We start from the raw sequence: 26,595 nt of genomic DNA on the forward strand, positions 1-26,595 counted from the left end.
AGCACTCTCCTCCTTCTGTATTAGCTTACTAACCCTAACCCTACTGATATCAGTAGTTTTTTTTTTTCTAATCAAGAGTGCTTTTAAAGCCAATTTCTTTTATAACATATATACATACAGTATATGTACATGTATACTTTTAAAATCTACATGAGCAGTCAGATAGCTTTTAAAAATACCAAAGTCTTGTGTAATCACATCTTATGTAATTAAAATTCCGCTCTCCACAGATTGCATAATTTTTTCAAATTTTTCAGCCAGACTACAGATTTAAACCCAGGCTATGGAAAAAAAGGACCTTTTAACCTTTAATGTTGTCAAAATGGACATCATTTTAAAACATACGTGCTATGCACATTGGTCAAAGAATGATGTGTATTTTGAAATATGGTGGAGTATTTTGAAGTCTGACTTGCAATGCTCCTATGACCGGTAAGAAAATCGTACATAGTGTACGACGTCCCACATAAACTCTCGAGGGTCGCCCTAAAGGTGACAGACCGAGCTAGAACTAATTAAGCGCCTTCCGAGGCAGGTTTTAAAGGTTAGGGGGAGGGGTTCCCGCCAATCCGCTCTCTCTCGAGCGGAATATCACGCTCTACCCATTTTTGCTCTTTTTCACATAGGTTTACTCGGATCCAATTGGATAAGATAATTCAAAAAAGGGGTTGAAACTGGCACGTCGGTCTTCCACAACCTTGACTCAGGAAAAAATCCAGATATTGAGTCATCCCATTTCTCTGCCACGATGCCTGCACAAAAGCCCGCCCTAGAGTAGTCCATCAACAACCTTTCCATGTGTACTCGCTACACACTGGGCTATCACATAGATGGAATTCAGCCTGATATTTCCATGTTTTATAGGACTTATAGAGCTTTTTTTTTTCAATTCTCAAAATTTGAATTTGAATTTGTTTGTGTGTTTTTTTTATTTATTTCTTCACCAGTAACATATACACTGTCTTTATCCTGACAGAAAATAAATTGTCCAGATAGACAAAGTAGTTATTACACTTTTTATCATGGATATGCCACTTTCGGAGCACATGCCAAAATCATTATTAAGTTCCACACCTTTAAGGACAGGAGATGCAATTCTCTGGAAGTTTCAAGCTTATTTCATATATGGCACTTCCACTCCGTAATACTGTGGCATTGCTTTGTACTACTTAGCATCAATACATTCTATAACAGTTTATGGCTGTATTTGCTGTCGATCACTTTTTGCCATTGTTTTGCATTATCATGTTTCAATCATGTTGAACAAGATAGCAGATGAGCAGAGAAAAGTCTTACAATAACAAGACTAGTAAAAAAAAAACATTTTTGAAAATGTCTCACATCTAGCTGGTCAAATACCAACACTTGGCAAGTGGCCTTGCATTTCGAGCTATAATGCGAGTCAGCCTCAGTTTTGGATGTGTAAGCGCTTAGGCTGACCTATTTAGTATTTTTCAAAATAAATTCTCTCATCACCGGATGCATTCAGTTTGTGCTCGTTACAAACATTCTGTATTAACTTTTAACCTAGGTTTATTTAGTTACTGCGTTTACTTGGTTAGGTTTACGTAAGTATTTTTTAATGAACTTTAACTTTTTATTACACTGGTCTCTCACTGGAAAAGAACATTGGTCTTCTTAATGAAAGACCTTGTTTATTTTACAGTCCTAACTCATCCTTTCACAGATTTTTGTGCTTAGTCAGTTGCACTGATCATCTAATACCGACACAATTAAAGGGGAGTTTGTTAAATGCCTTGGTTGTCTCATGCAGTTGCTCAAGGCTCCATTAGATGCTGAGGGGCACTGACCGAGTGTTGGTATTTGCAGAGTTTTAAGATACGTTGTCATGGTACTAACTGTGTTTTGCATCTTGCTGTATGCCATGATGGTATGGATATAGGTTAAACAGAAATACTTGCATATTCACGAACTGAGACATCTCCATTGGCCAACCTGCCTAAAGAGTAAGTAAATGTTGTAAAGTAAATGGTGATTCACAATCAATCAATTGATGAAATTAGGGGTTGCCAGCACTTAACAAATATATACATCAATACTATATAATAGTTCATGAATAAAGCAATTAGTCATACAGCTCTGGTGAAAGACTTAAATGTAATCAGGCCATTAGTAACTCAATTAAGCGACAATATGCAAATTAACCCATCAGGCAACTAAATGGCCTGCTAGTGATAATACCATTCAAAAAATTCCCCATGACCGGCCTGTAAAATCAAAAACACAAAAGCATGGTCTGTAAAATGGTTAGCTATGATGTAAAGTATCTGTGACATGTGGTAAAAAGGCTAAAACATTTAACATTTGTTGTATCATCATCTAAATCAAACATTGGAATTAGTCAACCAGCTAGTCAGGGCAGCCTAGTTTCACAGCAACTGATCCACTGCTGTAGTTAACATGATCAAATTCATGTCCATAATTAATTCATTTTATCACTTCTACATTTCCTTTCTCAAAGTCCACCACGTTGAGACACTCTTCCTTTCTTTTTTTGGATTATCAAAACTGAATGCTCAACCATCTCCATATGAGACTTTACCTATCATTCCTACTTTGACTAAATGTTCACCATCTTCTCCTCCTCTACCCTCTCTTCCTCTTGCACCTGTGTCACTTTGCAGTCTCTAATATCTTCCATCTCCACCATATCATCTTTCACTTTACTCGCCATTGCAATAACTTCTGCTCTAGGAGTCTTTTCACATTGACTTTCACATTGTGCAACACCTGAAACATAAACCTCTCCTTCCTGACCAACAGCTGGACTAATTCCTGCTTTTTCAGAGGTTGCTCCGTTCTGTTTCTTTGTTGAGGGAAAGGATATTTCATCCTCCATCATTGTGTCTACCGGAAACTGTCTCTTGCTGTCAGGGCTAGCTTTAAAGATGTTCGAACTGCTTATTCTGTTTCCCATAGGGGAGGATGGGCACAGTGAACTGGACGGTGACCGAGGCAAACTGCTCAGTCTATCTTTAAAAAGCTGATCAGTAAGAGGGTATAGCGCAGTGCCTTTAGAATCTTCCTCAACTGGTGAAGGTTTAGCCATTTTGAGAATACATAACATGTTTTTTTCTGTCTTTTCTTCCATCTTTGGGGTTATAGGCGCTTCCAGGTTTGGTTCCTTTGGAAATAATGGACTTGAAATCGGATCCCCTTTGGTCATAGATGCTACAGACACCTCACTTCCTGAATTCAAAGTCAGTGGTATGACCACCAAGGGTGAGGTAGGCATCTTTAAAGAGGATGAAGATTGAGCCTTGATTGGTAATGAAGATGGAGGAGATGGACCTACGCTTATTAAAGCTAGTTTCTGGCCAAGACCTGATTCCAGATCTAGGCTAGAGCTTGGATCAAATGTTGTTTTGGTAGTCGAGAAACATTGGCTTGAACATTGTTCAGGTTTACCAGTAGGACTGACGGGAGTGAACACAGGAATGAATTCAGGCATGGGGACAATGGGTGTAGAGGTCTGTAGCGGTCCAGGATCAAAATCATCTTCATTTTTTAACACCTTATCCTCAACACCATATTGTTGTTTTGCTGTTGTCTTAAATAAATGTGCAGATGAACCAGGAGATGGAATTGGAAGAGAGCTTGGGGCAGAAGCAGTAGAAATCTCACTGGAAGATTTGAACACAAGATCCTTACCTTGGGAGAAATTAATAGAACCAGCAGTTTGACTCTTTGAGGGCTCGGTTTCAGGTTTAATACCAGGTTTAGTATTCTTTACATTAGCAACTTCAATGTTCTCTGCCCGCATGAGTTCCTCCAACACTACAGGTTGCTGCTGAATTGCGAATCTAACACCTCCAGTGTCCTTTCTTGTTCCTTCTTCTTTAATGTCAATTGGGTCGCTGCTGCGCCTTAACCCAAATAGAGTTACACTCTTCCTACGTTTCCCCACATTCACAGTAACCCCATTAGAGCCCTCTGAAGGTGATCTGACATCTTTGAACATGCTTCTGAGATTGTACACGCCTTCCTTACGCTCCTCACTGTCCTGTGATTGGTCCAGCTGGTCTCCTGAACCAACCAATGGATTAGGACCTCCGTGAAGCTTCTTATCAGTGTGCGTCACCCGGAACCTGAAAGGATTTTGTTTATTAAAAAAATGCATCAAATATTTTTGCTACTCTGCCCAATCTTGCATTCTGCTCAAGTTGTTGCAATGACTGCTACCTGCCAACCGAGAAGACAGTCTGCTCTCCCGGTCGTTGTTTCGAGCGGGGGGTTCGACTTTGTCTCCGGGCTTTCTTAGATCGGACCTGGGCACACAGGTGACAGGTGTTGTGGTCGGTGCCAGAGTGGACTGTGTGGTGATGGGGAGGAACACTACCAACGGACTCCTTACGCAACCTGGACATCAACATTGTCATTAATAAAACCACGAACATCCTTCTTATTATAGAGTGTGTATAATGTATAGTGTGTGTAGTAATACTGGAATCATGCATGTTAGCAAACATTTTATCTGGTCAAATGATGTTGTTTAGATGCAAGTAGTCTTTTAAAATAAAATAGTTTACTCTTGAGACTTTTGGAGTCATGAACACAAGGTAATACATGTTCCTGATTTTAAAATGATATATTGCATACACTAGTCAGAAATGGAAATCCGTTACATAGTACTACTGCTCAGTGACATTGTAAAAAAAAAATACTTTGTTTGCGTTGATTTTCCTTGATTTGTGATGCTCCAGGTTATAAAATAAATAGTTGTATCCATGTGACACTACCATGCAGTCAACAATATTTCACACTATTAAAGACTGTTGGATGAGTTTACCTGGGGTCATGGTGCACATGGTTTCCAAACATTTCATTGAAGGCTTCCATATTGGCTGCAGGAAACAACAGTAATAACCAATTAAAGAGTTGCTCTATTTAAGTATCAGTATGGATTTACTGATACATAGCGATCTCCTCTATAGGAATACAATTGTAGTTGGAATTCATTATCTATTACAGGGTACGTGTGTCATTTTTATCCATCAAATGTAACACTCTCAAAACAGTAAATACAGATACAGAATGACTTTTTAACTGAATCAATCTTGACTTTTAAACTAAACAATTATTCAATCCAAACTACTATTGAGCAATTGTTTGGTCACCTTCATTTTCAATAATGCATTTGAGGATCTGCTCCACTGTGTCCTGGTTCTCCTCGTCCTCATCTGAAAGAGGAGAACAAACCCATTAAACCCTCAGCTTTAAAAGGGTGCAGTCCCTGTAGTCAAACGCCATGCCTAAACTGTCTGTCAACCAATATTGGTTAAAGGGTTAGTTCCTTCAAGTTCATAAAAAGTGGCTAGAGGTTGATAAATACCCCAGAAAAAGGGAGTTATTTTCAATGTAGTGACTATAGAAAATTCAAAGACAGTGACGGTGAGTATACTACAGATTGTCCCATTTAAGTTTAAGTGCATCTTTTGGATATTATTACTATTAAGTTAAACATTTTTTAAGTTATGCCAAAACTATGTTAGATAAGTCCAACTTCAACTTCATCTTCAGCTCTGTAAGAGTCTGTTTTTTGTAAGTGTATCAATGATGTCTACTATACGTGTGCGTGTAGTTTTACGTATTAAAGTGAGTTTATATTTTATTAAATCATTGTATGTGAGACCACTTGTGATTCAGACTTTAAAAAATACCTCATAGTTTTGTGAGTGTTTGTGTATGAAGTGTTGTGGGTTAAATAAAATAAGAATAAGAGAAAGAGATTGGAAGAAAGTTCCTTGCACCAATGCACTACAAACACTAAGTATATGTGAGAATGCAAAAAGGTTGAAATAAGTTGGTTTGGACATAAACTGCCCTAGTAGAGTCCATGTAATGTAAAACTGAGCTCCCGTGTACATATACAGCTGGTCATTGTTCAGAAAATCCACAAGTGGTCGTGTTTCTGACCCGTCTAGGATAACGCTAAAAAAAAAACATTACAGGGCAAAGAGTAATTTACGCAAAAACGCCATGAAAAATGTCAAACTGGAGAGACAACAAGATGAGGAGATTTGAAATTCCATTAAAAATAAGAAAATTAGCTTTCAGTTCTTATATATTTAACTGACCACAGCTTGGTTTTGTGGGTTATCTTTTCTTAAAGAATTTTGGCTGAAGTCATTATTGAACGTGGCTTTGCTATAAAAGAAATGGTGGGTTTGAGCAGGACGTTCTGGGCCGTGTCACAACTTTTTTTTGGTTCAGCTCGCTTATAACCTCTACCTAAGCGATTTATATAAAGTATTGGTAGCCCTTGAATACACTGATAAAATTACAAAATTGACAACAGACCCACCTACCATTATTCACATGCTGAGTAGTCACAAAGACTAATTGAACGATATCTAATATCTATGCCTTTAGTACGGTGGCTCTGAAGTGCAAAACGCAACGGCATATAGGAATGCACAACGGCAAATAGGAAAACACAACCAAATGAACTTCTTACGGAAAGGGTAGCAGAGGACGGACCTTTCTGATTGGACAGACTGTCTGTCTTTTAACCCTCTTAATCCGAAGCCTTTCGCCGGCGACGGAAAGTGACATGGATGATTCAAATTACCGTGACTCCTTAACTATTTGCACAATCAGATTCTGAAAGCTGAGAAATGCCGATTTCTAGACATTATTGCAATCAATAAATAAGTGGCGGGATTGAGAGCCTGTGATGAGGGGGGGAAGTGACGCAGCAGGAGAGCCGCAGCAGAAAGCCACGGAGAGATGGCGATGTTTTACGAGTGTCTTAAAAGTGTCCTACTAGTGTTTCACCATTGTTTTATCAGTGTTTTGTTGTTCAATTATATTTAGGTGTTGTAAATAAAAGGGGGGGGTGCCGCGGACGCTACGGTCGGTGGACGCCGGACACTATGGCCGACACAGCTCGGGGACCGGAGTCCGATTTCTTGGCGTGAGGAATTGGATGTGTGGCGGGGGTGCGTGACCCTTTCCTATTTGCGTTGTGCGTTACTATTTGCCGTTGTGTTTTGAACCTTGTTGAGTCTCAACCCACCGTCTATATTTCCTCCAAGCTTCTCTTCCTCCTCTTCATCGTCCATGTCTCCAGTGCGGCAGCGGTAGCCCTTCTTCTTCAGTAGCTGGCAGAAGAGGAAGCCAAACAGTCCGGTGAGGAAGAAGAGGAAGACCACCACAAAGATTATGTAGTTTGGGGGATGATCCACCACCCCAGGAGCTTCCAATTCAGTCATAACGTAGGTTTGGTCAGAGTCATGAATAGATCTAGGAAACAAAGAAATGAAGGATATATAAAGGGGCCTTGTAAATGGTTCCACAAACAAGCTCAGTGGTACAAACATGTATTTTGAATAAATTGGATGAATTTATTTTTCAGTTAGTAGATGACAAAGCTTGCTAACTTAACTTGAACAAAGTACCAGGGTAAATTAGCAAATGGTCGGTTAGAAAACTCAAAAGTGATTAGTGCAACCCAGCTTAAAAGCTACAATAGCTTTTTTGACTTTTATTTACTACTCTACTATATGGCTCAGTGCCTTCAAGGGTGAGCACTTTCATGATGGATTGTTAATAATAAATGGTTTAAAATGTATATGTCAAAGTCCATCAATATTGTGCATATTTATTTGCATGTTTTTTATGATGGCTTTAATGAATGGATGATAATAAAAAACCTGTTCGGAAGTTCTGGAGTTTGCCGACGTCATCAAACCAAGGGGGAGTCTCCCTTACATGGGCTTTGCCCTCTCTTCCCCACACCACATCCCCACAACACGCCAAAGCCCTCAACCCTCAAAATACGCTGTAGTCAGCTGCACAATTCCACACAATTCTCTCTTGCGTCCCAGGCTTTAGGAGGCACAAGAACCAAATGGATTCATTTCATATATGAAGACCATGGCAAAAATTGGGAGAAAGCTGGGGTTTTGCGCAAATCATTTAAAAACGGACTGTTTTGGGCCGATATAATGCTCGTGTGACTCACGCAAAGATTAGTCTATAGTTTGAGGGGGGTGAGGAGGGGCTGAAAGAGACAAGCACTAAAATGAAACGTTTCAGAAAGAAGGTGAATACAGGGATATTCACACAGACAATACTATATATATATATATATATATATATATATATATATATTAAGGCAAAAGCTCTCCTCATAAAGATTTGCAAATGTTTTAGTGACACTGATTCCTATGTACTTAAACCGGGTTTAAATTTTAAAAGGTATATTTTCAAAAAATCGTTGGTCATCAAGAATTTTTATTGGGAACATACTTACACATACAGTGCATCCGGAAAGTATTCACAGTGCTTCACTTTTTCCACATTTTGTTATGTTACAGCCTTATTCCAAAATCGGTTAAATTCATTATTTTCCTCAACATTCTACACACAGCAACCCATAATGACAAAGTGAAAACTGTTTTTTGCTAATTTTTGCAAATCTGTTAAAAATAACGAATGAAAACATAACATGTACATAAGTATTTACAGCCTTTGCCATGAGACTCAAAATTTAGCTCAGGTGCATCCTGTTTCCACTGATCATCCTTGAGTCCACCTGTGCTAAATTCCGTTGATTGGACATGATTGAGAAAGGCACACACCTGTCTATATAAGGTATCACAGTTGACAGTGCATATCAGAGCATAAACCAAGCCATGAATTCCAAGGAATTAGCTGTAGACTGCCGAGACAGAATTGTATCGAGGCACAGATCTGGCGAAGAGTACAGAAAGATTTCTGCAGCAATGAAAGTCCCAATGAGCACAGTGGCCTCCATCATCCGGAAATGGAAGAAGTTTGGAACCACCAGGACTCTTCCTGGAGTTGGCCGCCCAGCCAGACTGAGCGATCGGGGGAGAAGGGCCTTGGTCAGGGAGGTGACCAGGAACCAGATCGTCACTCTGACAGAGCTCCAGCGTTGTTATATGAAGAGAGGAGAACCTTCCAGAAGGACAGCCATCTCTGCAGCACTCCACAAATCAGGCCTGTTTGGTAGAGTGACCAGATGGAAGCCACTCCTCAGTAAAAAGCACATGAGATCCCGCCTGAAGGACTCTCAGACCATGAGAAACAAAATTCTCTGGTCTGATGAAACAAAGATTGAACTCTTTGGCCTGAATGCCAAGCATCATGTCTGGAGGAAACCAGGCACTGCTCCATCACCTGGCCAATACCATCCCTACAGTGAAGCATGGTGGTGGCAGCATCATGCTGTGGGGATGTTTTTCAGCGGGAGGAACTGGGAGACTAGTCAGGATTGAGGGAAAGATGAATGCAGCAATGTACAGAGACATCCTCGATGAAAACATGCTCCGAAGCGCTCTGGACCTCAGACTGGGGCGACGGTTCATCTTCCAACAGGACAACGACCCGAAGCACACAGCCAAGATAACAAAGGAGTGGCTTAGGGACAACTCTGTGAATGTCCTTGAGTGGCCCAGCCAGAGTGCTGACTTGAACCCGATTGAACATCTCTGGAGAGATCTGAAAACTTGAGAGGTTCTGCAAAGAAGAATGGGAGAAACTGCCCAAAAAATAAGTGTGCCACGCTTGTGGAATCATACCCAAGAAGACTTGAGGCTGTAATTGCTGCCAAAGGTGCTTCAACAAAGTATTGAGCAAAGGCTGTGAATACTTATGGAAATGTTATGTTTTCGTTCTTTATTTTTAACAGATTTGCAAAAAACAGTTTTCACTTTGTCATTGTGTGTAGAATGTTGAGGAAAATAATGAATTTAATCCATTTTGGAATAAGGCTGTAACATAACAAAAAAGTGAAGCGCTGCGAATACTTTCTGTATGTTTACTTAAGCTTATATCCTGATGTTTGTCTAATTGTTTGTCTAAATGTTTGGGAATTGACTTAGATTGTTTGGAAATATAAAATAATAAATCATTCACATATGACGTGGAGTCTTGATTTATTTCAGATTGAGTGCTCTGAAATGCAGTAGTTTATTTTGAGATAAACATTTTTGACCAGCTCTCTATGTAATTTTTCTCCTATATTCATATTCTCCACATTTGGAACAACATATAAAATGAATGGCCTCTAATCTAGAGAAAAACTCAGTGTGCAGAGAAACCCCTTTTGCAATTAGCTCAGGTGAAGGAGATTCTGCACATTTGTGGTTAATGTGGTGGAAATTTGTGGATTAAGCCTTTTTGAGAAATCAAACGTAATCTTAAACACGTTTGTGATTAAGTATTTATTACTAACTAGGATATAGGAAATTTGTAAAGAATACAGAAATCAACACAAGCCATAACTACAGACAGTCTTGACTCAAATCAGCTGAAAAGGCACAAATTGTTCCTTCTCCCTCAGAGGAGTAGGACAATCTGACAAAGCTTCTTGGGGAGAATAGGAGCTTTAATACACTTCGGACAGGTTTGTGTTGTCCAATCAGACCCCACTGACGTAAGGAATTTCAGTAGGAAACACAGATGTCATAGGAAACCGCCCTTAGCACTTCCTTAATGTGACCTAGGCAATCATGTTTTGACAGACAGAAGGAAAAAGAGCGTGATCAATAAGACCACACAATGGACACAATGTGCAGATCAAAAAATTCTCCCCCAACAGTTAAGTTCGGAAATTTGCTCAGTTAGGTAGTTTTTTCTTTTTGTGTTTTGGTCAGTTGTGCACAGTGGGATATGATTTGGCCACAAGCGCAGGCCTTCAATCCTTCCAATAATATACTCTTGAAGACGTTTGGGGTATTGTTGGTTTTCATATAAAAGATCTTTGGGATCTTAGGATGTCAATATGAGTTATTGGATAGTAAACTATTGTCCATTTGCCAGGTTTTGGATGTACACTCACCTGCCACTATTAAGTGAACCATGCAAGTAAAATATTGGACCCCCTTTTTTGCTTCAGAACTGCCTTAATTCTTTGTAGCATACTTTCAACAAGGTGTTGGAAATATTCCTCATAGATTTTAGTCCATATTGACATGATAGCATCACGCAGTTGCTGCAGATTTGTTGGCTGCTCATCTACGATTATGAATCTCCTGTTCCACCACATCCCAAAGGTGGTCTATTGAATTGAGATATGGTGACTGGAGACCATTGGAGTACAGTGAACTTATTGTAATGGTCAAGAAACCAGTTTGAGGTGATATGAGCTTCGTGACATGGTGCACTATCCTGCTGGAAGTAGCCATCAGAGGATGGCTAAGCTGTGGTCATAAAGGGATGGACAACTCAGGTTGGCTGCAGAATTTAAACAATGCTCAATTCGTACTAAGGGGCCCAAAGTCTGCCAAGAAAATATCCCCCACACCATTACAACACCACCAGGCTGAACCGTTGATACAAGGAAGGATGGATCCATACTTTCATGTTGTTTACGTCAAATTTTGACCCTACCATCTGAATGTCGCAGCTGAAATCGAGACTCATCAGACCAAGCAACGTTTTTTCAATCTTCTACACTGTGTGCACAATTATTAGGTAAGTGAGTATGTTGACCATGTATGCATGTTTCCCAAGCTGTTTACACTTGCATGCTAATTGGATTTAAGCATATCAGGTGATGTGTATTTGTCTAATGAGGGAAGGTGTGACCTAAGGAGATCAACACCCTATATACAGGTGTACATAGTTATATGGCAGCTTCTTTTCCTCAGGGAAAAATGGGCCAAAAAATCTAACTGACTGTGAAAAGTTTTTAGGAAACACTTTCTATGAGCAGTGGTACAGGACAAGGTGTCTGGGAGTCTGTGGTTGCTGCTGCACAAAATGTGGCTCATCAACAGAAACTGACCCACTCCATGAATGACAGGCTCATTACTATTGAAAAGGGTGGCTACTGTATATTGGTCACTGACTTTTTTTAAATGTTAGGAATGTTTGTAAATTTGAGTGTTTGTTATTCTCACCGAAATAAACAAATGAGATGGGAAATCTTTGGTTTTCTCTTCTCTGTCTTGGTGATTAATATTTATTTTTGTTTTGTGTTATGGCGTTGCATGACAACCCGTTATTCAGTCAAAATAAAGGTGCTTTTGAGGGACTCCAATCTTTACTAAACTAGGAAAACACATTTGCAGTTAAAGATTTAGTTGTTTCATATGATTTCAACGCTCCAAACTCCCCTGCACATGTTAACTTTAGCAACCCACCTTCTTCTGCATCAGAAAATATGTGTGATCAGCTCTTGTTCTCTGCCTTGACTGTATGAAGTACATCTTAAATCATTCAAACTCTTTCTGGATATGTCCCACAATGTGATTGTGCCTGGAAGAGTGATACATACAATTAAAGGAGGCTTACATCTTTGTTCCCTGCAGTTTTGACTCATCCTACAACTATGGGTTCAACAGTTTAGGGTTTGTCTGCAGCTGAGAGGAAGACAAGCCGAATGACAGAAACAACACTTTCATTTTCATGTCGGCCTGGCTACCAACAGTCTCACAGAAATGTCAGTCATGTGTGGTCAGAAGATTTTCAATGATGTCACCGGGAGCCCTTAATCCCCCAGGTTCAAAGTTTGCCGGTTGGTTTGTGACAGCTTGATTAGAGCCAAATGGGTTTAGCAATGTATAAATTGTATAAAATGTATAAATTATAAATTAATAAATTAATATTATTTATGAAAAGATAAGAGCCTTAATTAATACTCAGCCTCATGGTCCTCGTTAAATAAATGCAATTCTTTGACCTTCATTAAAAAAAAAAGTTTACACACAGAAACCTGAGGTTCAGGTATTGGCCCAGCAGACATTACATAGAAAACCACAAGAAATTAAATCTAGTAGTCTGTTTTATAAAATGAAGAGGACAGAAGGAAACCTCATAACGACCCTTAACAGATATTACACAAGGTGCTTGAATAGTCAATTTGTCTGTCTGTCCTTATTTTAAAGACTTATTTTTAAACATACAATGTGTAATTTTGCGAAAGCTAAATCTTTTAGAAAAAGTCACAGGCCTTGCAAAATTCAAAAATGTGTCTGTATTTATGTTTTCATTAATGCTTGATAGCTGGCAAATAAATGGTTCTTACCATTTTCCCTAATGGACATATCCAACGATGTGAAAGTCGTCGTGGTGTGGCAAGAAAACCCAGAAAAAAAGCTGCTGAGACTTGGTTGATAAACAATGTAAAAATGTCTGCGTTGGATAAGGAGCTCAAACCAGCCATCAGCGTGTGCATGTGGGGTTCCTCTTAGCCCCACCTTTTCTGTCTGTCAACACAGGATTAGAGACACAAATGAAACAAGAGAACTTCCTCATCATTACACCTGCAATACAACCGGTGCTCTACTTCAAGGGACTGCACACACACACATATATATATATAATATATATATATATATATATATATAATATACAATCCCTGTGTGTGTGTGTGTGTGTGTGTATATATATATGTGTATTGGTTAGCAATATTGAAATATTTGTACATGACATAACATGCAATTTAAATGTGCAATTGTAAAGGTGCTGACAAAAAAAGATATGCATTCACACAGTGTAGGGGACCGTAAGTTTACATAAAGCAGCTTATCAGTATTGCCCTCCCGCTGGCTTATCACAGTCCAATAACGCCCCTCACACACAAAGACACACACACACACACACACACACAGAAACACACAAACTTATGTATCAGCACTTAATCCTTCAGAAATGTTTTAGGGTGGTTAAGCATTGATAGCAGTCCTGCATACGCCATCATTAGCCTTCACCATGGAACATCTTCAAAACAGCGTATTGAAGCCCGTTAGCCATTGCTCACTACGTCACACAAGCAGGACACACATTCCGCTGCCATGGCCAGTTGTATCAGTCATCACAGCAGGGCACCCAGCCTCAAGCTACTTCGAGTCACCTTACAAAGTATGTCCTCTTTGGTGGCACCACAGCCAAGTCCCAAGCTTTTCAGATGCTCACTCGGTCATAACCAATCCACTATATGCTCATCGCTCCAGTAATTGCCAGTGTCCTATCCTAATACGTGTCACGTATATCAACGGTGAGAGGTAATTTCCTGTTTTATTTTGTAGTTTCCTGCCTCTTGTGTCCCTTAACTTCACTTTCTGCCCTGGTGTATTTTCCAATGTGAGTTTGACTGTCTGTGGTGTCGCTCATTGTTTCCAATCACCTGCACCTTATTTAAACAAGGTGTGTCCCTTGTCACCTTGTCTGATTGTTAGTCTTTGTTGGAGAGTCTGTGTTTCCCCTCCCTACTTTGAATAAAGTTCTATAATTGTTAGAAGTCTGCACCTGAGTCCTCCCTGACTTCTGTCACTAGAATTACCTTGACAATCAAAGTGGTACCAGACTCATCCCATCGCTAATGCCAGGTCACTGCGGCCATTAGCCACGGATGGCGACATCACAAGCATGGTTCCCGGCGTCCACCTAACTTTAACCTAACATCCCTCATCTCTCAGCAGTCTGCACAAAAGGGTGTTCAATTACAGCTTAGTAAGTAATACTTCTTTTGGGGGAACAGAAAGCTGTTTTACCCTTCTCCCTTTTGGGGATTGAGATGTGGCTTCCACTCAGGGCAAACACAGCGCATTGCTAAATTAAGTACAAGCGGCAAATATATTCTATGTAACTCACAGGCGCATCATCCGGCATAATACTACTAATCATTCACTGGCCTCTCCTGATTGAAATTAGGTTCTAGCTTCAGTTCAGACAGGGAGTTCATCCTTTTACGCTAAACTTGTTGGCCTCTCAATCATACTGTTGAACTCAGAGATTCACCAGAGGCAAATATTCAATGCCGCTGTCACTGACAGAGGAGTCACTAGCTCTGTCTCAAAGTCGCTAGGCTGCATCATTAAGGACTCATTCGTTTATGAAATCACTTTGCGTGATGTTGGTAACCAATGTTGTGTCTTTAAATACACATAAGACACTACAATAAACTGCTAAATAAATAAAGTCTGCTCCTTGGTATAACCCTCAAACACGGAACCTAAAGCAAACTGTGCGGAAACTTGAACAATTATGGCGTTCCACCAAATCAGAAAGATCTAGGCTAGTTTGGCAAGACAGCCTTAAAACGTATAAGAAGGCTCTCCGTAACGCAAGAGCATTTTATTGCTCATCATTAATAGAGAAAAATAAAAACAACTCCAGGTTTCTCTTCAGCACTGTAGCCAGACTGACAGAGAGTCACAGCTCTGTCGAGCTGTGTATTCCTTTGGACCTCACTAGTAATGACTTCATGAACTTCTTCAATGATAAGATTCTGACTATCAAAGAGAAAATTGATGGTCTCCTGCCTTCAACCAGTGCCGACCTGTCCTCCGATGTAGGAACCTTGGATGCAGCAGTGGGCCCTGATGCCTGCTTGGATGCCTTCTCTTCCATCAACCTTGATCAACTGACTTATTTATTTTCAAAGTCTAAATCTTCTACTTGTCTCTTGGATCCGATTCCGACCAAGCTGCTTAAGGAAGTTTTTCCTTTAGTTAGCACATCCTTATTAGATATTATGAATCTGTCTTTGTTGACAGGACATGTAAAACATCCATATCTCACGCGCTTGAGCGCCGCTCAGCATCTCGCCGTCGTAGACGAGCTTTGGCATGTTTGGCAGAGCGTCTTGAGCGCCGTGTAAAACCAGTATGGATCAACCGATTAACCAATCTGTTCATTTAAATTGTTTGTGCTTCATCAATTAATGTTTCACATAACTAACGTGCCGCATCATACATATTTTTATATTAATTTCAAACTTTTCAAAATTGGAAATTAAAAACGTTTTATTTATTTATTGTAAATGACCTCTCGCTGCCTACCTGCAGTACTTCGCGGCCCACACTTTGGGAATCGCTGCCATAGACCATTGTATCCTGTTGCAGAGACTAGAACATTTAATTGGTATCAAAGGAACTGCACTTAGCTGGTTTAAATCCTACTTATCGGATCGATCCCAGTTTGTGCTTGTAAACGGTGAATCCTCAAAGACCACCAATGTCGGTCACGGAGTCCCACAAGGTTCTGTACTTAGACCGATTTTATTTACCCTCTATATGCTATTGGGCGATCTTATCAGGAAACACCGCATAAACTTCCATTGTTATGCAGACGATACTAAACTGTGACCGACCAGCTAGTTAGACTTTAAGAATGTCTTGGAGACATCAAAATAGGCCCAGAGCGCCTTCGAAGCCAGCTGTCACGTGATACAGTTTTTATGGATGGAATTGCTCTGGTACCCAGCAGCACAGTCAGGAATCTGGGAGTTCTCTTCGACCAGGATATGACCTTCAACTCGAATATAAAGAAGACTTCAAGGACTGCCTATTTTCATTTACGTAACACATCAAAAATCAGGAACTTCCTGTCTCAAAGTGATGCAGAAAAATTAGTTCATGCGTTTGTCACTTCCAGACTGGACTACTGTAATTCTTTTATCAGGCTGCTCTTAAGCCTCTCCAGTTGATTCATAATGCTGCAGCACGTGTATTAATCAGAACTAAGAAAAGGGATCATATCACTCCTGTATTAACTTCTCTGCACTGGTTCCACCACTGCATGAAAAGTGGGATTTTCGGCAGTATGCGGCACTGTAAATTGTCGTGGAATTTCAGGTTTGCGGCAATTTGCGGGCAACGCCGAAAACTGCCGTAAATTGTCAGAAATTGACGTGGGCCTCCCTTGGCAGTTGTCCCCCCATGACCCCCCTCCTCCTAATTCTAGGGGAGGCTTTGACATGTAAATGAAAATGCTGTGAGCTATACAAATGCAAATCAGGGTCGCAGAGGGAGTTTTAGCCCAGGTGACATTTTTTTAAAAGGTAAGAAAATCTCTTAGGCTACTGAGCCTGATCTAAGAAAATAGATCAGGCTCAGTAGCCTAATTATAGACTCTTACATTTTAGCTTGATTTGATTAATTTAATTCAAATATGCTAGATTACTGTGTACGCCATTAGCAATGGCAAATGTTATGTAAAAAAGATAAATAACTTCTTTAAAAAAATAGTTTTAATCAAGGCAAAATGAGCATTCCATGCAAACAACATTTGAATCAGCATGAGGGGTCTCCAGAGATCAGTCTCCTAGAGCTCAACTACAGTGCATAGTGGCAGGACTACAGTGACCTTTTCTTTGGTCTTACTTAAATGCACAGAGGATGTATTAACCACACATCTTCTAGCAATGCGCTCAACTGGCAGAAATGATGCTGGGTACGACGTGTCTGTTCCCTGCAAGCCCCAAACTTCTATTGGCTTTCCATAAAAATGTCTGTCCGGGTGGAGATGAAGCCAGGAAACTTGTGCAAGAACATGTTTAAATGCCGTACCCTTTGACACAACATTAACAACTATAAACTGCTTTATAATGGCTGGTCAGAGGGTCAAGGACGGGTTCCTCAAAACTGTTAGTGTTTCCACACCACTTAGCATAAACATATGCTGACCTTTCTGCTCTGCATCTATCGATTGAGTAAGTTACATTCATATATGTTACCCGTTTACATGTCATGGCCAAACATTCAACCTCAGTGACACAAGGGTACATGTGATGATACATTGTCAACATTGCATGTCTGTCAGACTCAAGATTGTCTGGTGGAATGGAGAAAGAGGCACCACTGTACAGTTTTCTAGGGAAAGTCGTTCACTGCTTTACATAAAGCATATCAGCTGTTTCAAAGTCCCAACCAATTGTCTTCCTAAAATACTGGTCCTTCCGTATAACAATAACCTCGTATGTGATTGGAGGACCCTTAGACTCCTCGTCCAATCACGTGTGAGGTCATAGGCATGACTCAGACAGCAGTACTTGCAAGACGAGCATACAAACAGACACGTGTGTGTTACTATATTCAGAAGAACTGTATCTCCAGTTCCTTTGTTTGGTCTTTGCTGCTTCGTGAATAATGGCGGGACGACGTCTCGCGTTCAACTCGCCTTCAACTCCTCTCCGCGGTCACCAACTTTCGGCCAGTCCGCAGACCGACGAGAAGAAGCTGCTGAATGCTCTCAGTGGATCGTCTCGTCACTCCAACAACAAACTGCCGATATCAACGAGCGGTTCGCTCCACTGGAGCGTTCGGGACTCTGCGGGTTTCTGTCCATGGAGGAGAGGAACCGACTCAAAGAAGAGGAGACGGGCGCACAATCCCACGATAGCGGTAAGAATACGTTCGATGACTGCAAAGCTAAGCTAAAAGTAGCATAGCTTCAAGCTAAGCTAAGAGTAGCCTAGTAGCCTTACAAGTGAGCAGAAACAGCTTTATTAAAGTGTGTTTTCTTTGCCGTGTCGTTTACAGGAAGCGCTGCGCCGTCTTCAAAACTCCGAGACGAATTACAGGCGCCACGAACCGGAGCAAGGGTCAGATTTAAAGAATATGCTTTCATTCTGCGCTATAAGGAAATATATACGTATAGATACCAATCATAACTGTACATTTTGTTTTCACAGACTAATCTCGCCTCATAATGAGGCGGTGACCTCGTATTTGCTCCGGGAAAAGTCCAGATTTAGACGACGTCATTGTGTGTAAGTGACACTGTTTCTCCTTCCTTGTTAAATGTTACTGTGACTTGGGTTTGATTTTTTTTGTATTCATACCACACTCATTTAATTGTTTTCCAGCCGCCTGTGAGACGTATTTTGAGACGGGACGCAGGAGCTTCAGGTTCAGCCGGAAAACTCATTGCGGGCGGAAGCTGCGAAGGATTCAGCGCAGAGTCGAGCGAGGAGAAAGAGGGTCAGAGTTTATTTGCTGACTTGTTTCAGGTGCATTGATAGATGTGTTGTGTCCGTACGCATCGCATCGCACAGTACTGATTCATTGTTGTTTTTACAGCTGCTGGAATCGAGACAAAATGTGCTGGCTGATGACGAGGTGGAACGCTGGAAATCCGCCACCGTGGAGCTCACGTTGGACGGAGGGGACGGCGTTGTTGGCGGGGTCTCGGGGTGGATTGTACGGTCGCCACACACACGAGGCGCCTGCACAACAGACCTGCCTCGGAAAACACGGCGCCAGTGACGGTCTACAACCCCGAGGAGGCAAACGGACAGTTTACTGAGCTGTAGTTTTTAAACCGCCGTTACCCAAGTGTGGGCAGATCCTCACTTGTATGTAGTTGTTGTTTGTGTGTTGTTAATAAAGCTCTTTCTTTGCATAAACATGTGGCAAATGTTCATTTTCTCTATAAATTCATTGATGTCCTGGTTGGTATCATAATAATAGTGTAGTAGCCTACATAGGATAACAATGAAATTAATAAACAGCATAATATGAATATATAAATATATATAAATAAAATGAGGCGGGTGACCAATAGCGACAGATCTGCCAACCAATCACGAGTGATTGAAAGTTGTGGTTTCATCCAATCATGAACAGGGAAACTCAAGCCTGGTCTGCCCAGGTGTGGTTTTGCTGCCAATCACGAGTGATTTTATTTGTTAGTAAGTTGTGGTTTCATCCAATAAGGAGTAAGGATATTCAAGCCCGCTCGGCTCGGCCACCCGCGGTCTCGCTGCATTCATATGCTAATTCGGGCCATTCGCACCTCCGCCAGCTCTCCACCTACGTCATGGTTCGTTTCCGACAATTTGTGGCACAGACAAACGCGACGTGTGCGGGTTGCAAATTGTCAGAAAACGGCGGAAGTTAGGGAGATTTCCGGGCGTTTACGGGGACGAAAATCTCACTTTTCATGCAGTGCACTTTCCGTCCGGAGGGCAGATTCGGTCAGCTTTTTTAAAGTAAAACTTAAAACTTTCCTCTTTGATTGTGCCTATAGTTAGGGCTGGCTCAGGTTAGCCCGGACCAGCCCTTAGTTAAGCTGCTATAGGCTTAGACTGCCAGGGGACTTCTTAGGACACACCGAGCCCCTCTCTCACGCTCTCGTTCTACAATAATTCACGTTTTATTAATGCACATGACTAATTCAGCTTCTTTCCGGGAGTTTTTTTTGTGCTTTCTCCCCTAGCAGGTCTCCGTAGATCGTAGTTCCTTCTGGACCCTGGTCCTGACACCTGCCGTGGCCCTGCTGACGCCTGCTGCTGCCATCATCATCATCCTTATTATTTTAGATATTAATCACATTACTGTACTCGTAAACCAACATTACCCTCTCCTTAAGTCTCTGTGCTCTCCCTCCCCACAGGCTTCTGTGGATGGTGGTTCTATCTGATGGTGGTTGCCCCTGCAGTGGTCCTGCTGTGCGCCTGCCTTACTACTCACAATTACTTGAATAATTTCTGTCATAGGAATTGCATGTATTATATATTGTTCATTCTGTACACATGGCATCCATTGTAGTCTGTCCATCCCGGGAGTGGGATCCCTCCTCTGACGTTCTCCCTAAGGTTTCTTCCTTTTTTTCCCTCTTGGAAGGGTTTTTTCAGTTTTTGGGGAGATTTTCCTGTGCCGATGGTGTGTTTCGGGACAGAGGATGTTGTATGTGTACAGACTGTAAAGCCCTCTGAGGCAAATTTGTAATTTGCAATTTTGGGCTATACAAAATAAAATTAATTGAATTGAATTGAATACATGATGGACATCAAGGCGTAGTGAAGTGTAGTGTGTGGTGGCCTGGAGTAAGCAAAAACATACAGGATGCTCTCAGCACATGTAAGGACTGTCAAGAGTCCAAGCCGACACCACCCTCATTGGACTGATCTCTGGTGGGGATGAGTCAGGTGGCAGTCTGACCATCTGGTGTCGTGGTGCAGCCAGAACAACCTGGAGCTCAACGCTCTAAAGACAGTGGAGATGGTTGTGGATTTGAGAAAGGACAGAGCCCCACCCTCCCCATCACCCTAGGTGACTCCCTCGTCACCACTTTGGATTCCTTCCTTTTTCTGGGCTCCAGAGATTCTCTCTGGATTTTTTTTTCACGATTTATAGAAATAGCTTACCTCAATGACATGTCATGTGAAAGCACGAGAACTAAGCTAAACATCTTCGCTAGATGGGGGTGCCCAAACAAACCTTGTCACAGATGATGGTCCCCAATTTTCAGGAAGAGCTTTTATGCAATTTCCGAAGCAGTATGATTTCAGACATTCACTTTCAGCCCTGAATACCCTCAATCAAACGGTGAGGCAGAGAGAGCTGTGCAGACAGCCAAACGGATCATGAAATGGCCTACAGAGCGACCCCGCTCCAAGCTACAGGCCTGAGTCCAGCTCAGCTCATGCTTGGCAGGCAAATCCGTTCCTACACTAGAGGCTTTTAATCTGCAACCAGGATAGCCGAACCTCCACAAAGTCAGAAGGAGCAATGAGAGGACGAACAGAGCTACAGGCGGGCCTACAGCGACAGGAATAATGTCAGAACTCCAACAGACCTTCAACCTGGAACTAGTGTCGCTGTCAAGCTGGATAGTGAGAGAGGCTGACAAAGTTGCCTTTGGTCCTTGATAAAGGTGACACAGTCCTTTATTCCTAGTCCAGACGGTTAATGAAGTACTGCGCAGTGACCGTCGCCATCTGAGAGCTCTCCAAAGTCCTTCAGAGACTTTCCAGGAAGGAAGGGACAGATGTATGGTGAACAACCAAGAACTGAGCTCACCTGGTTCTGATGAAGAAACACCTCATGTTGCATCTCAAAGTACTATGACACTGACTGCAAGGGGCACAACCTCCAGCGGCAGAGTTGGAAAACCACTAGGCCGATAAGGAGTATGTTCAGTAGCTAGAACGTAGCCTGCATCAAGTGGCAGAATAATCCACTGCAGCTGTGTTCGAGACTGGTAGTCCACCCAGATCACAATAGTTTGGGTATATGTTAAATGGTTGTTTCATTAATACAATAAAAAATAATAAAACTGTAGAACGGAGTGATCAGGTGTATGTGATATCAGAGAGGGGACTGTTTTACTGACCGTTTTACAAACCTACTCAGTCACAGTCCCAATGTTATACTAACGTTGAACTAATAAATTTAGCCAAAGATACAACAGCTTCCTAAACTTCTTTTACACATAACACTACAGTATGTTTTGTCCTATTTGTATACGGTTCAAAACAATCTTTGAAATTAAATCATTCAGTGGCTCCATTTTCTTTGTGTGTCCATTATTATCTTCTAACCTCTCCCAACAAACCTAAACCATGGCCCAATAATAATTTGAATATCCTGTGCACACTACATTATTACATTATTATCAGAGTTAAATCCCTCAAAGTTCCTCCCCTTGAGGTTTCTTCCTTTTTATTTCCCTCCATTTAAGGTTGGAATTTTCATCTTGGGTATCAATATTTGGGCGAAATGAAGACTAGGCTATTTTTCTAAATAAACCTCTGAGCCTCTGAGATGGAATACAAAATTAACCTGAATATCGAAATACACAAAAGCAACATTTCTGTGCTTCATTTTTAAATACTATTCTATTAACACTATGTTGATGTCACATCTAACATGAATGAACATTTTGTAGCACTGTTGACCTAATATGGTAGAAAAAACCTGTTCATATGTTTAAACGAGAGCTACAATACACCCGCTCATTTCTATTTTCAATTATTATCACAAAGGAACGTCTGTGGAACATTCTAAACAATACATCTGCCAGCCACAACTTTTATGACTCAGTAGAATTACGTATTCCTTACCATGCAACCTAACAAAAACGTATTGTTATATTCAATTGGTGACCTTGGAAGTGAAAGAACAGATAAAGCAATCAGACGCATGCAGGAACAGCCTGGCGATCAAAATGGAGGTACTTCACGCATGCCCAGTCCCTCTCCCGTACCCACACCCCCAGCATAACAGAGCTGAAGGAAGCAGCAAGATGACTCAGCAACATCATGACCTCGACAGATTTGTCTCTGAGTGATGTGTTTGTATGTTCAGTGCTTTATAGTAGATTGCGTTGCTCAGCATACATACAGTGAAGAATGTGAAGAAGGAGAGACACATGTTTGTGTGTGTACTTGTGTAGGTCAAAATGTAATACAGGGATCTAGAATAGTTTGTATGTAGATGATAGAGAGGACAGAGGATGGGGTTTCTGGACTTTTTTATATGAACACCCTTGGCTTTGGTGGTGCAGCAAAGTCATAGACTACAGCGTGTGAATTGTTAAATTGAAAAGTTGATTAAAGTGAATTCATGTTCCATCACACCCTTTATGTGTTAAGTTAATTTCATGTTAACAATGTAACAATATAAACTTGGTCTGTTAGATTAAAAATTAATTAATTAATTAAAATGAATTAATCACCCATTTTGAAATTCATTAAAAGTTATTTTTTTATTCTAAAGACTAAATCTTACAAGTAATGAGTAATCACTTTAGAAAGCGTTTATTTTAGACACTGTTGTTTAATTATTAATATTATTTTAACCACAAAACTACACACATTTCATCTTCTCCAAGCCAGAATTCCACCGGGTGGATTCATTTCCATTCCGAACTGTCTCCAGAGCTGTGTCCCTGGCAATAAACCAGTTTACCCCGTACCTTCTAGTCTCTGCATTTGGGTCCACCACCACATGCCGTAGCAGATGTGTTTGAAGTGATAACAATGTCCCGACATTTAGCCAGGACGTTTTCCAAACCACTGTCTTACAGTGGTGGTCCTCTGCAGGGTAGATGTTGAGATGGAAGTAGCCTAGCAGCTAGCTTAGTCCAACAGCTAGCTTAGCCTAGCAGTGAGTAAAGTGTTCCATTTGCCACTTGTCCGTAGGGTTGCCACCCGTCCCTCAAAATACGGAACTGTCCCGTATTTGAGAATGGAGGACGCTACGGCCGACGGGTTCACGCGGGCGACATGGTCGACTGGGGAGAGAGGAAATGGAAATTGGATGTGTGGTGGGAGTGCATGACTAGAGACCAAAATGAGGGACACTCATGCTTTGGGGCAGGTTTGGCAGCTGTCAATGGTTCATAACCTGTTTCAGTGCTGGTTGACAATAAACCCGGCTGCCATGTCTCAGCCCAAAAAATCCTGTTTCTATGATGCCAGATTGGCTGCCATGTTTGAGTCAGTATCGGCCCATGTCTGTAACAGCTACATCTGGTCCAGATATGGTAATGGAACAAAGCTGGCTCACATTTGGCCACATCGAGCCAGAACACAGCCGAGGTAGCGGACAATCAGCCGCAATACAGCCAACTCTGCCTGCTATCTGGGGTGTTAAATTAAATAACAATCGTATTTGTCTTTGTTTATGCGTGTACTTGGGCTTCAATTGGTTTTAAGGCAAATAAACAAACAAAATAATAATCATTTTTAATATCAATAGGATGGTTGTGTCATGTTTGCAAAAACATAGTAAAATAGTAAATGATGATCTGATGGAGTGATGTTCTGTTGTATTGTAAGTGATGGGGGTGGGGGGTAGATTTCGTGTTGAGATTTAATCCAACGCCAAGTTTCTCCGATGGGTGATATGTGTGTTATTCCTTGAGTTCATGAGAATAGTAGTTGTGGCGATAGTTAGGGCCACGAGGAGAGATCGGCGGTTTGTTTTGCTCAAGTTTATTGTGGAAATGCTGTTGAGAAATGAATTGATTCTTGATTTGGGTCATTTTCAGGTGAATATTAATAGCATAAAAACTTCTAAAAATTTGTATTATGTCCTTAATGATTGAGATTGTTTTTTTATTTTGATTAACTTGATTTGCCAAATATTTACCAGAGTTAATGCTATGGTATAAATGTATGTGTATTAGGAATTGATTTTTATTTATTTACAGGCATTTATTTTATTTAATAAAATTATAATTTCCTTTATTGGAATTCATACTTCCTAATTTGTTTTGTGTTTCCAATGTTTCCAGGTCAATTGATTGAGATGAGGTGATTATTCCTCTTAAAACTGCTTTCCCTCATATAAGGTTTGTTGATGAATCATTTATTTTTAAGAACGATGGCCACTCTTTCTTTTAATGATACTGTCATACTGAGGATCTTTGAAAAGAGAAGTATTGAACCGCCATCTAGTGACAGATTTAGGTATGTTAATTCTGTTCCATATAAAAGTTACGAGCATGGTCTCTAATAATGAGTCTGGAATATTCTATATAATTAAATTACTGCTATAGGAAGAAGTGAAGAAGTTTGTGAGGTTCTTATAATCCAAGACACGTGGAAATAAATCAAACATTCATACAATGGAAAATACAGAATACTCCATGTGTTTTCTTTCTGTTGGTTCAGCCTTCTGCTCAATTCATACAAATAGAATATCCTCCAGACCGCAACGATACAGCTTCAACACCAGCTCGGCACACTGATCAAAAACATTTTTGCATTCCTACTCAAACAGAAATGAAAGGCTAGCGATAATTCACCCATTTCCAAACCGATAAAATGTACACAATCCAATTGGGTTAAGAGCAATATTTCCCTCTGACTTGCACACAAATTGGAAATATGAATCAATACAAGAACAAAACAGATTGATTAATCAGATTAATCAAGCGTCAATTGTGTATAACAATCAGTTAAAGTGAAAATATCAAAGATTTTAGTTTAAATACATTTCTGTGAAGTCACTAACTATTCCTGAAGGAGGTAGCACATACCGTATTGCAAAATGTATTTGTGGTATTGCAAACCTGGTGTGGTGGCAATCACGGAAGAAATGCTATATAACACTTTTCTCTTTTATATTACACTTTTCTCCTTTATACCAAACGACTATAAAATTCCCCTATGAAAAGTAACATGTTGGTTTGGAATTTTGATTATACTTCAAAATACTCTAACTTTAGCACAATTGCAACGTTTTAACTTATATAGAATTCTAAATCAACTAAGACTCAAACCTTGAAGATTGCCCCTGCGATGGAAGTGCAACGTTATCTTCGTCTCATTCTATGTTCCTTCGAGTCAATCTCGTCGGACGTCAGTTGCCGCGGCTTTATACTCTTTGGCAGCTTCAAAGGTCGTACAGACATGTTGGATACGTACTATTTAATCACGTGGCGCTGTTGAATGACTAACCGTAAACAATCACCGTATCCATAAGTAATCTACTTTACCCCCAGCACGTTAGTGCGCACTATGGCGCGCTGTGTGACCGCCAAACGTTAACATTCGCAACATTTCTAAAGTTGGACTTGATTTTAGTAGATATTGGTTGTTCAAAATAAAGCCGAATTTAGTAGTCGTCCGCATACATGCCTGAAACACATTGGGTATGATATTATGTAACGCATACCTTACGAGTAGTCAGAAAACAAATGTGCGAGATCGTATCCTTCCTCATGCACAAGATGCGAGACGGCATCCATCACCTACACCATCACGTTGATTCACTGCACCATCATCCCCACCCAGTCCTACACCGCACCGTCTTCATCTCTACGTACCCTCTGCCACCCAAAGGAAAGCTGCCCAAGGATGAACACACGGTCTAAATCGTGAAGGTGAAATCGGGTACTTATGTCTCACCACAACACAGAGACATGTAGCCGGGATACTGCACCTTCGATCGGCCCAGCGCCGCCGCTCCAGTCGGTGAGATGCTGTCCCATGGCTGCAGCCTGCTCCGTGTCCTCTGAGGCGGACAGGGGGACAGGAAGCCGGGAGGCATATGTTCGTCTCCACGTGTGACTACTGCTGCAAATCTCCCCTGTATAATATCGTTTATTTATCCGGTTGGTTGAGCTGCTCGCAGCTTCACA

At 40.9% G+C, this 26,595-nt stretch overlaps 1 protein-coding gene and 2 long non-coding RNA genes across 3 annotated transcripts; 1 reads left to right on the forward strand and 2 right to left on the reverse strand.

Annotated features, from left to right (window-relative positions):
* Nucleotides 1-910: 910 nt before the first annotated feature.
* On the reverse strand, nucleotides 911-26,515 carry rell2 (RELT like 2). The gene is made up of 6 exons (XM_040173132.2): nucleotides 26,397-26,515; nucleotides 7,040-7,266; nucleotides 5,139-5,201; nucleotides 4,811-4,865; nucleotides 4,204-4,289; nucleotides 911-4,109 (listed from the first exon to the last, which is right to left on the reverse strand). Exons 2-6 carry the CDS (start codon nucleotides 7,233-7,235, stop codon nucleotides 4,099-4,101), a joined length of 411 nt encoding a protein of 136 aa, XP_040029066.1. The 5' UTR covers nucleotides 7,236-7,266; nucleotides 26,397-26,515; the 3' UTR covers nucleotides 911-4,098.
* LOC144406170 (uncharacterized) lies at nucleotides 8,245-13,157 on the reverse strand. The gene is made up of 3 exons (XR_013467369.1): nucleotides 13,022-13,157; nucleotides 12,138-12,252; nucleotides 8,245-8,990 (listed from the first exon to the last, which is right to left on the reverse strand). It is a non-coding gene; the product is annotated as an uncharacterized LOC144406170 (long non-coding RNA).
* Nucleotides 18,250-18,701, forward strand: LOC144406169 (uncharacterized). Its single transcript, XR_013467368.1, has 3 exons — nucleotides 18,250-18,322; nucleotides 18,413-18,490; nucleotides 18,587-18,701. It is a non-coding gene; the product is annotated as an uncharacterized LOC144406169 (long non-coding RNA).
* Nucleotides 26,516-26,595: the final 80 nt, after the last annotated feature.

This window comes from Gasterosteus aculeatus, chromosome 4 (assembly GCF_964276395.1).
Source record: "Gasterosteus aculeatus chromosome 4, fGasAcu3.hap1.1, whole genome shotgun sequence".
NCBI classification, from domain to species: domain Eukaryota; kingdom Metazoa; phylum Chordata; class Actinopteri; order Perciformes; family Gasterosteidae; genus Gasterosteus; species Gasterosteus aculeatus.